The 11,775-nt window shown below is 42.4% G+C and overlaps 1 protein-coding gene across 2 annotated transcripts; it reads right to left on the bottom strand.

The window, feature by feature from the left end:
• Positions 1–334: 334 nt before the first annotated feature.
• Positions 335–10,383, bottom strand: LOC149466100 (uncharacterized). Of its 2 annotated transcripts, none has more exons than XM_089672787.1 (7): positions 10,296–10,383; positions 8,036–8,153; positions 7,135–7,326; positions 6,928–7,048; positions 6,721–6,818; positions 6,514–6,616; positions 335–1,784 (listed from the first exon to the last, which is right to left on the bottom strand). In XM_089672787.1, the coding sequence occupies exons 1-7, from the start codon at positions 10,322–10,324 to the stop codon at positions 667–669; spliced, it is 1,779 nt and encodes a 592-aa protein (XP_089528913.1). In that variant the 5' UTR covers positions 10,325–10,383; the 3' UTR covers positions 335–666. The 2 variants fall into 2 exon arrangements, with proteins under 2 accessions (XP_089528913.1, XP_089528914.1); XM_089672788.1 differs by lacking the exon at positions 10,296–10,383 and adding an exon at positions 9,966–10,245.
• Positions 10,384–11,775: the final 1,392 nt, after the last annotated feature.

Genomic DNA, 11,775 nt, shown 5'->3' with positions numbered 1-11,775 from the left:
GGCAAAGCTGGCCATAGATGGGTATAATCTCGAAGGAAAATTCTTGGGAAAAGAAGGTTCTAAGAAGCTTCGTTCTTCTAATCGTTAGCAGGGTCAAATCGCTGTCTTGTTTTTGACCGCAGTGACGAGAAAATTCTAAGATGGAAATTATTGTCAAACGAATGTGGTAAAGTCCATCCATTCCAAAATCGAGTGTTATGAGCGAAAGAAATGAGAATTTTTGTACAAATTTCCTAAACATTTTTGTTTAAAATTCAATCCATCTATGGCCAGCTTAGTCTTTTTCAGAGTAAAAAAAACTCACTATATAAGAGAAAAAAATAAAACAAAAAAATAAAACAACCCAATAAAGTTTTTCATTAAAAAAAAAAAACTTGTCAAGTGGTTTTGGTGCACATTTTTGCATAATTTTCATCAGCCCGGTAGCCATTTTTACAAGTCTTGTTCCTTGCAGCCGCTGAATCGCCGTGCCAGAATACTCCGGAACACGTCAGCTAACGGTACCGTTTGAGGCATTCATGAGTTCTCCACAGCGGAGAAAGGCCGACGCCTGGCGTAAACGACCCAGATCGTGCATAGCAGCAGAATACGGGAGGTGTGGGGACGGTTCTTCAACGTGGTCTTCAGCTGTAGAAGACAATACAATCCGTCTGAGAAACGTTCTCCTCAGGGGCGGGGCTTCACCGCAATGACACCACTGGCATGAAGCTCCAGGTGCTTCTGGAGGGTGGACTTCCGTGCGAAGTGCTTGCCGCACTGCAAGCAAGAGAATGGCTTCTGACCAGTGTGGATGGTCTGGTGGTTGTCCAGGGTCGACTTCTGAGCAAAGCACCTCCCGCACTCCGAGCAGCAGTATGGTTTTTCCCCAGTGTGAGTCCTCATGTGTTTTATGAACTGCGACTTCAGCGTAAAGCACCTGCCGCACTCCGTACAGGGCAGTATGTTCTCGCCGGTGTGAAGCCGCTGGTGGTTGACAAGGTGGGACTTTTGGGTGTAGGACTTGCCGCATTCAGCACACGAGAACGGCTTTTCTCTGGCGTGACGCCGCTGATGTTTATCCAGGTCGGCGCTGTGGGCAAAGAACTTCTCGCACTCCACGCATGGGAACACCTTCTTGCCCAGATGCTTCTTCTGATGGTCACCAAAAGCCGGTTTCTGGCTGAGCTGATCGCCACCATGCGCTCTCTGGTGTTCAACCATCTTCACCAAGCTGGAAAAGCACGGATATAACGTGTCCTCATGCGTCTCTGCCCGTTGTGTCATTGCACTGAAGGAAGATTCCTCAGGATTTGATGGCACTGGTGGTCTATATCCCATGAGAAGACTAGGAATTATATTTGGGGAGGCAGTCTGAGATTTGTCAGAAGATGTTTCCTCAGGTTTTGAGGGATCTGATGGTCTATATGGAATGAGAAGACCTGGATTGATATTTGAGATTGTATCTGATTTACCGAGCAAAGATCCCTCAGGATTAGAGGGATCTTTTGATCTATCTGCGCTGTCAAGTCCTGGATAGATATTTGAGGTAACAACATGTGATCTATTGGTATAAAATTCCTCTGAGTGAGAGGGCGGTGATCCAGCGACACCATGAAGTCCCTGATGGATATTTGGGGTGGGAGATTGAGAATAATTAGGAGAAAATTCTTCAGGATTGGGCGATCTGTCTACTTCGTGGAAGGCTGTATGGACTTTGAGGGAATCTCTTGAGTCATCCTCATCTGTGTCCCAGGCTGGAGGTAAAACAGGACATCCAATTGAAGATCTTTTGTTGTTGCCTTCCTCTGATGGGCAAAAAACACAAGATGTTTAACCACTTGAAGACCAGGCCTTCTATCGACACTTTTACTTTACAAATAAAGATCAGTATTTTTTGCAAGAAAATTACTTAACCCCCAAACATTATATATATATATTCAGTGAAGGAAATGCGTATTTGATCCCCTGCTGATTTTGAATGTTTGCCCACTCACAAAGAAATGATTGGTCTAAAAATCAAATGTTCGGTGTATTGCAACACTGAGAGACAGAATAGCAACAAAAAATTCAGGAGAAATGCATGTCTAACAAATGCTGACTGATTTGCATGTTCATGAGGGAACTAAGTATTTGATCCCCTATCATTCAGCAGGATTTCTGGCTACCAAGTGTCTTTCATACAGGTAACAAGCTGAGATTAGAAGCAGTCTCTTAAAGGGAGTGCTGCTAATCTCATTTTGTTACCTGTATAAAAGACACCTGTCCACAGGAGCAATCAAACAATCAGACTCCAAACTCTCCACCATGGCAAAGACCAAAGAGCTGTCCATGGATGTCAGGGACAAGATTGTAGACCTACACAAGGCTGGACTGGGCTACCAAACTATCGCCAAGCAACTCGGTGAGAAGGTGACAACAGTTGGTGCAATCATTCGCAAATGGAAGAAACACAAAACAACTGTCAGTCTCCCTAGGTCTGGTGCACCATGCAAGATCTCACTTCGTGGAGTGTCAATTGTTGCAAACATGCGCATCAGAGATGGACGCGGTTCAACCATTTTGTTAGGCATTGCCATTTTCTCCCCTCATCTTTCCACCCCTCCCTCTCACTGAGAGGAGACATGTGGCCAGAGTGTGTGTACTGTGTATGGGTCACTGGCAGGGCAAGGCATCCCTAGTCGGTGCCGAGCGGTCTGCGAAAGTGTAGCCTCTCTCACCTAGGCCAGGATAAGGCCAGTGTTCCCAAGAGAATTGGAGCCTCACTGACCAACCTGCCTGTGTAGTTTCACACCTCGTAAAACAGATAATGAGCCTTCCCAGAAGTTGAAAGAAATGCTGACCTGATGAGCCCAACTCAGTGGAGGTGACAGAATCAGATAAACTCTGTTAAACTCCATTTTTCCACTATGTCTCATATCTTGGAATATGAGAGACTTGCCTAAAAACCAGACATCGAGTCAGAATGGCTAGGAGCAGGCAAACAGTTTGATGGGTCATTCGAACTATCTCAGACCATCAGGGGAGCCGAAATATAGAACTCCTGAACCGTGCAACATCTTAGTTACATCTTCTCTGTAAACATTTTATTGCACCTGTTTGACCCTTTTAGTAATAAATCTCTCTTTCTGAAAGTGTTGAACTGTTTCTATAGTTCTTAATTGCAATTTACGAATCCCTGCCTTTGAAGAGAAGCTACTGTTTGTTTAAACCTCTGTATAACCAGCCTGCAGACCGTTTTATAAAGACGATTATTTCAATCATTATAGTGTTATAACTGATAACGCAAGTTTCCTCTTTCTCTGTCCAAAAAGGAGGTGGTGGCAGTGTGGAGGGTTAGTTGTGTAATTAACCCGACCCAGTAACAATCGCTCAGGCTGTCGGTACATCGATCTGTATCCATTAGCTGGAAAATCTTTGTGCAGGGTACAGCTGGGCGTGGCATTGTTGCGCATGTCACATCGCGGTTTTAGATTGGCTAGTCCTTCGGTCACGAGTTTGGTGAGAAGGTCTGGGGTCTGACGCCGCGATCGTGACATCAATGATCATTAGAACAGTGAGGAATCATCCCAGAACTACACGTGAGGGTCTTGTCAATGATCTCCAAGCAGCTGGGACCACAGTCACCAAGAAAACAATTGGTAACACACTACGCCGACAAGGATTGAAATCCTGCAGTGCCTGCAAGGTCCCTCTGCTCAAGAAAGCACATGTCCAGGCCCGTCTGAAGTTTGCCACTGAACATCTGAATGATGCAGAGGAGGACTGGTTGAAAGTGTTGTGGTCAGATGAGACCAAAATCAAGCTCTTTGGCATCAACTCAACTGGCTGTGTTTGGAGGAGGAGGAATGCTGCCTATGACCCCAAGAACACCATCCCAACTGTCAAACATGGTGGTGGAAACATTCTGCTTTGGGGGTGTTTTTCTGCTAAGGGGACAGGAAAACTGCACCGCATCAAAGGGACGATGGACGGGGCAATATACCATCAAATCTTGGGTGAGAACCTTCTTCCCTCAACCAGGGCATTGAAAATGGGTTGTGGATGGGTGTTCCGGCATGACAATGACCCAAAACTCGCGGCCAAGGCAACAAAGGAGTGGCTCAAGAAGAAGCACATTAAGGTCCTGGAGTGGCCTAGCCAGTCTCCAGCCCTTAATCCAATTGAAAATCTGTGGAGGGAGCTGAAAGTACAAGTTGCCAAACATCAGCCACCAAACCTTAATGACTTGGAGAGGATCTGCCAAGAGGAGTGGGCCAAAATCCCTCCTGAGATGTGTGCAAACCTTGTGGCCAACTACAGGAAACATCTGACCTCTGTGATTGCCAACAAGGGATTTGCCACCAAGTACTAAGTCATGTTTTGTGAAGGGGATCAAATACTTATTTCCCTAATGAACATGCAGATCAGTCATCATTTATTAGACATGCATTTCTGCTGAATTTTTTGTTGCTATTCTGTCTCTCAGTGTTACAATACACCTACCATTCGATTTTTTTAGACCGATCATTTCTTTGTGAGTGGGCAAACATTCAAAATCAGCAGGGGACCAAACACAGATTTAAACATCCCTTGTGACAGCAATAGACAGTGACAGGTAGGTACTCTTTATGGAGAGATCTGGGGTCTATTAGACCCCGGCTGTCTCCTCTCCCTCTACAAGCATCTGATATGTGTGATCGGATACTTTCTACATTTAAAGATGGCACTGATTACAACCGGAAAACTGGAAGTAACAAAAATGCTCCTCTCTTCTGGTTTCCTATACTGTAGAGCTCATCGGGGACCATCTGGTCCTCAGCAAGCCCTATAGTAAGCCGGCCTGTAAAAACAAATCAGCAGCCAATTAGCCACTAGGATAACTTTTACATAAGAGCTGGCCACCGGCTGAAAAAAAACCAAAACTGGGATGATGCCTAAAGCTGGAGGCATCACACTGGTATAACCACTTAGAGTCGAATGATGTACATGTTTGTGATTTGGCATTAAGTGGTTCATATTCGGGCTCATGACTTATACACTAAAAAAGATAAAACCGCTCCTGAATAAAATATAATCCATACGGCCATCTGCTTGTGGAGACCTGATCATCACATCTATATAATCTTGTTGGCCATCCCATTCCAACACCATGGGCATGAATTTGGAGTCGCCCCCATTCAACAGCCTACACTCTTCTGGGAAGGCTTTCTCCAAGAGTTTGGGGTGTGTCTTTGGGGATTTGCGCCCCATTTAGCCAACATTAGAACATTTGTGAGGTCAGCTACTGATGTTGATAGGAAGACTTGGCTCACAACTGGTGTCTTGTTTCATCCCGAAGGTGTTCAGTAGGGTTGAGGTCAGAGCTCTGTGCAGGCCACTCTAGCCCTTCCACTCCAAAGGCATCAAATCATGTCTTTATGGAGCTGGCTTTGTGCACAGGGCAAAGCCATAGTAGAACAGAAAAGGGCCTTGGAGGGTTGGAAGAGCATGGCTTTGGGCACAGGGGTACAGTCATGCTGGAACATAAAAGGCCCTTAACAGGAAACACCTGGATGCAATATTTTGATGAGGGTTTCTCAACCAGGGCTCTGTGGAACCCTAGAGTTCCTCCAAAGGTTGCTAGGGGTTCCTTGAGCAATGACCAATGTTTTCCTCTCAGATAAGTTCCCACTGACACCAATTATCTTTTTAGGTATCTGAAAACGGGGATTCTTCCCAATGACAACAAGTACAAGGAGCATTCTTCCCAATGACCACAAGTGTGAGGAGCATTCTTCCTAATGACCACAAGTGTGAGAAGCATTCTTCCCAATGACCCCATGTGTGAGGAGCATTCTTCCCAATGACCCCAAGTGTGAGGAGCATTCTTCCCAATGACCCCAAGTGTGAGGAGCATTCTTCCCAATGACCCCAAGTGTGAGGAGCATTCTTCCCAATGACCCCAAGTGTGAGGAGCATTCTTCCCAATGACCACAAGTGTGAGGAGCATTCTTCCCAATGACCACAAGTGTGAGGAGCATTCTTCCCAATGACCACAAGTGTGAGGAGAATTCTTCCCACTGACCATCACACTAATATATCATGCGTTGCAGATATAGTCATTTTAGCCGTGGTTCCTTGAGATCGGAAAGTTATTTTAAGGGTTCCTCCGTGTTGAAAAGGTTGGGAAAGTCTGCTCTGTGGTGATAGAGTGTATCTTTGCTATCAATTTAAATGCCACCACATGTAAGGCAAATGGTTCTGGAACTAGTTTTGAAAGAGTGTTCCCAAAACTCAACGGGTTTGGATGTGAGAAAAAGGAACTGCAGACAAGGCTAGACCAAATGAGTGGTCAGCAGTGTGGACTTAGCTAGGTTACTGTCAACACAAAAAAAAGCCTCCTCTGAAAACGAACGGTTGGTCAAAGGTTTTTACATATAGGGTAGGGTTGTGGATTACTGGCTGGTGGAACGGTCATAATCTACAAACAAGTGACGGATCTTAGGAGTGAAAAAACAGAAAGGAAAAGAAGAACAACTAAGAGATTCGTCTCTGTATTCACTTTTTGTCACTCACCTGTGTCAATCTCTTCGTGAACTTCCTCCTTGTACGGCTGACCATCCATCACACACGTCTCTTCATCTTCCTCTTTAATTTCAATTTTAATCTGGTCTATGCCCTAAACAGAGTCCAGAGAGCAAATCAGTACATGAGAAAAACCGAAGAAACAGATGTACCCAACCTCTCTACAAACCATCTGGTGAGGTCCTCAGTTCCACCTACCTGATCGTGGTGAAGGATCTCCTGATCTTCCTGTGTGGAATCCCTGGAATATAGAGGACAGGGACATCTCTCTGGGGTATTTCTGTTACTGGATCCATCTGTAGAAAACACACACACTGACTGGATACATTGTTTCTATGTCTTTATATCAGAGGATGTGGGTATCTAGATGGATCCTCAATACAAGAAATTAAAGTCTCCTCTTACTCGGCGACGTGGGGGGCGGTTGGTCCTCTATGATGACATCCTTGTACAGATCCTTATGTCCTTCTAGATATTTGTTCTCCTTGGAGATACTCTCTGGGACATCCTGACACCTTATAGGAACCTGACACAAACAATGATACAGTCACCATCCAGACACATCCCTTGTCTGCTACTGGAGAATGTCCCAGAATTCCCAGCACCGCTCACCTCATCAGTCAGCAGCTCAATGAGCTTGTTGGTGATTTCTTCAACCTTCTCTATGTTTTTTTTCTCAAGACTTGGGGAATGAAGTGGAGGCACTGCAATGGAGTTCTGGCTTCGGCCCCATCGTTCCGACATAGCTGGATACATCCCTTGTAAAAGACCTTCAATACACGTTATCTTCACTGCAGCATATTTCTAAGGGGAAGAACAGAATACAAGGAGTGACGTCATGTGACCTCCCAGAATCCTCCTCACCTCTCCGGTCAGGTCTGTGTTTTATTAATAGAGATGAGTGACGTCATGTGACCTCCCAGAATCCTCCTCACCTCTCTGGTCAGGTCGGGGTTTTATATATAGAGATAGGAGTGACGTCATGTGACCTCCCAGAATCCTCCTCACCTCTCCAGTCAGGTCTGTGTTTTATTAATAGAGATAAGAGTGATGTTATGTGACCTCCCAGAATCCTCCTCACCTCTCCGGTCAGCTCTGTGTTTTATTAATAGAGATGAGTGATGTCATGTGACCTCCCAGAACCCTCCTCACCTCTCCAGTCAGGTCTGTGTTTTATTAATAGAGATAAGAGTGATGTCATGTGACCTCCCAGAATCCTCCTCACCTCTCCGGTCAGCTCTGTGTTTTATTAATAGAGATGAGTGATGTCATGTGACCTCCCAGAACCCTCCTCACCTCTCCAGTCAGGTCTGTGTTTTATTAATAGAGATAAGAGTGATGTCATGTGACCTCCCAGAATCCTCCTCACCTCTCCGGTCAGCTCTGTGTTTTATTAATAGAGATGAGTGATGTCATGTGACCTCCCAGAATCCTCCTCACCTCTCCAGTCAGGTCTGTGTTTTATTAATAGAGATCAGAGTGGTGTCATGTGACCTCCCAGAATCCTCCTCACCTCTCCGGTCAGCAGGTAGACGATCTCCAGAGTCAGGTTTAATATCCTCTCTGTCATCTGACTCTTCTCCTCCTTCTCCATCGATATGTACATGGTGTCATGTACAGCAGACATTCTCCTGTAGATCGTACAGTGATTGAGTTAACTGTTGGATGGCCGGAAAGATCTTGGGTAACAAATGGTCTATAGTGCTCATGTATGTCCTCCGGACACAGCGGAACACAGATCGTCAGCCGCACTCATAGTCCCATTAGTCAGTGCTCCCCAGTGTCAGTTAGTGTCAGATTGCCTGCCGCACTCACAGTCCCATTAGTCAGTTCTCCCCAGCGTCAATTAGTGTCAGATTGTCCTCCGCACTCACAGTCCCATTAGTCAATGCTCCCCAGCGTCAGTTAGTGTCAGATCACCTGCCGCACTATCACATTCCCATTATAAGTTGCTGATTGCCACCATTAGCAGTATAAAAATAACAATAAAAATTCCAGTATCATAGTTTTTAGGCGCTATAACTTTCACGCGGACCAATCAATATACACTTATTGGGATTTTTTTCTTTATCATAGACATGTAGCAGAATGCATTTTTGGCCAAAATTTATTAGAAAATGTGTGTTTTTTTAATGGATATATGTTATAACAAAGGTAAAAAAAAAAAAATTTTCTACATTTTCAGTCTTTTTTTGTTTATATCACAAAAAAAAAGCCCAGTGGTAATCAAAGAAATTTACACACATTACACAGCTGGGCACACATTTAACCCCTTGATTGCCCCTAGATGTTAACCCCTTCCCAGCCAGTGGCATTGGTACAGTGACAGTGTATAGTATTATCACCGATCACTGTATTAGTGTCACAGGTGAGGTCAGCAACAGTTAGTAAGTTCTCCCCAGCGTCAGTTAGTGTCAGATTGTCCGCCGCACTATCACAGTCCCATTAGTCAGTTCTCCCCAGCGTCAGTTAGTGTCAGATTGCCCGCTGCACTATCACAGTCCCATTATAAGTTGCTGATTGCCACCATTAGCACTATAAAAAAACAAAAAACAATTCCAGTATTGTAGTTTGTAGGCGCTATAACTTTCATGTGGACCAATCAATATACACTTATTGGGATTTTTTTTCTATCAAAGACATGTAACAGAATGCATTTTTGTCCAAAATTTATTAGAAAATGTGTTTTTTTTAAATATTTTATAACAGAAAGGTAAAAAAACATTTTTTTTTCATTTTCAGTCACTTTTTGTTTATATTGCCAAAAAAAAAAAAAAAGCCCAGTGGTAATCAAATATCACCAAAAGAAAGTTGTATTCGTGTGAATAAAAAATGTTGTTTGGGTACAGCATTGCACGAACAAGAAGCGCGGGGCGGTATATAAGTTGCTGATCGCCACCATTAGCGGTATAAAAAAAAATAATAAAAATTCCAGTATACGTTAGTTTGTAGACGCTATAACTTTTTTTATCAGACATATATCAGAATGCAATTTTGGCCAAAATTAGAAAATGTGTTTTTTTTTGTAATGGATATATTTTATAACAGAAAGGGAAGAATATTTTTTTTTCTACATTTTCAGTCTTTTTTTGTTTATATCACAAAAAAAAAAAAGGGAAGCACAGTGGTAATCAAATACCACCAAAAGAAAGTTGTATTCGTGCGGGAGAAAAAAAAAAAAAGACATAAAATGTTTGGGTACAGCGTTGCACGACCAAGAAGCGCAGGGCGGTATAGCAAAAAAATGACCTGGTCACGAAGTGGGTAAAACCTCGTGGTCACAAGTGTTTAAAAAAAAAAGAAAAAAAAAATCCTTAGGGATTGGTGCATTCGGTTCACCAGATTTACCGCCATGCGGTGAAAATGAGAACCGACTCCTATCCTCCCCAACCCAACCAATGAGCAATCTTCAACCTTTGGTAAATAAGCTCCATGTACTTCACCTAAAGTCATGTAAAAATCCATATCTGCCTAGTCTTTAGGCGGGGAGCATCGCGGCGGGTGCCTTGGTTTGTATTGGGGTGTTGGCGCTGGCAGACGAGGGGCAGCGATGCCTCCATCGGTTCAGCACCGACAGGGTTAAAAAGCACAGAAGAGCAACCGAGAAGACTGGTGTTGGGTAAATGGACCATCTGCCGATCAAAGGTCCATGCAGCGGACATGGAGGAGGAAGCAGGATGACGGAAGGGGACCTCACAGGAAGACGCTGAGCTCCAAGTAAACAAATAATAATAATAAATTGAATTTAAAAAAAAAAAAAAAAAAGTCATTACCTGCTGCCAGTTAGAGCAATGGTTTCCATCCACTTCCTGTTTCTTGACCTCTAGCCTGGAACTTCCTGTCTACAGGGTGCATCATTTCCTGTCTCTTCAATTGGCTACAACAAAATGGCAGCTGCTGAATTTATTTATTTTTTTCTTTTTGCTTGTTATCTTGCAAAATACGCATAGCAGTCAATCATTGTATACATATGTGATAGATTTCTTTTTATTAGACATGATAATGAACATTAATTAATGTTTTCTTTTTATTTATTTATTTTTACATTTATTGGTACATAGTCACTCGTTTAATGTCCTCTTCAAGACCCGGCATTTTCAAGGATCTTTTGTTTCCAAGTTTAAATCTGTATTTTTTGCTATAAAATTACTTATAACCCCCAAACATTTTATATATATATATATATATATATTATATATAATATACATGATATATATCATATACATGATACATATATATATATAACTTTTTTTATTATTATTGTTATTATTTATTTTTTAATTATTTATTTTTTTAAGCAAAGACCCTAGAAAATGAAATGGTAATTTTTTTTAATTTTTTTTTTACTTTTTTATGTCACATGGTATTCGCTCAGTGCAAAGTGCGGGCATCTTTTGTTTCCAAGTTTAAATCTGTATTTTTTGCTTTAAAATTACTTAAAACCCCCAAAAAAAAAAAAAAAAAAAAAAATATATATATATATATATATATATATCAGCACAGTGACTAAATGGTTAGCACTTCCGCCTGGCAGTACTAGGGTCATTGGTTCGAATCCCAACCACGGCACCACCTGCCTGGAGTTTGCATGTTCTCCCTGTGCCTGTGTGGGTTTCCTCCGGGTACTCCAAAGACATGCTGGTAGGTGAATTGGATCCTGTCTAAATTGGCCCTAGTATGTGTATGTATGAATGTGAGTTAGGGACCTTAGATTGTATGTTCCTTGAGGGTTAGGGACTGATGTGAATGTACAATATATATATGTAAAGTGCTGCGTAAATTGACGGCGCTATATAAGTACCTGAAATAAATATAATTTATTTAATTAGTATTATTATTTTTTTTTTTTTTTTTTTTATGCAAATACCCTAGAAAATGAAATGATCATTTTTTTCATTTTATTTTACTTTTTTATGTCACATGGTATTTGCGCAGTGGTTTTTCAAGTGCAATTTTTTGTGAAAAATTACGCTTTAGTGAATTAAAAAACAAACAAACAAAACAACACAATATATATCCCAATTTGTTTTGTAAAATATGATGGTACGGCGAGTAAATAGATACCTATAATGTTACATTTTAAAATTGCGCACGCTCGTGGAATGGCGACAGACTACAGTACTAAAAAATCTCCGAAGGCGACGCGTTTAACATTTTTACAGCAAACAAGAGATCCCTGTGCTCAAATCCCAACATATACCAGTGTGCAGAGGGTCCTCAGAATTTCTAGTGTTAATATGTGGTTACACCCCT

Source organism: Staurois parvus, unplaced genomic scaffold (assembly GCF_062004578.1).
Source record: "Staurois parvus isolate SC_StPar_1 unplaced genomic scaffold, SC_StPar_1.0 ptg000132l, whole genome shotgun sequence".
Taxonomy (NCBI): Eukaryota; Metazoa; Chordata; class Amphibia; order Anura; family Ranidae; genus Staurois; species Staurois parvus.
This window is presented reverse-complemented; position numbering and strand designations above follow the sequence as displayed.

Bases quoted from the DNA above. Each gene is read 5' to 3' on its own strand.
- LOC149466100 (XM_089672787.1), bottom strand. From the start codon at position 10,324: ATGGAAACCATTGCTCTAACTGGCAGCAG. The intron at 7,327-8,035 runs GTGAGGAGGATT...TCTTCCCCTTAG, and splicing joins TCTACCTGCTGACCGGAGAG to AAATATGCTGCAGTGAAGAT. The intron at 1,785-6,513 runs GTGAGTGACAAA...TTTGCCCATCAG, and splicing joins TCACGAAGAGATTGACACAG to AGGAAGGCAACAACAAAAGA.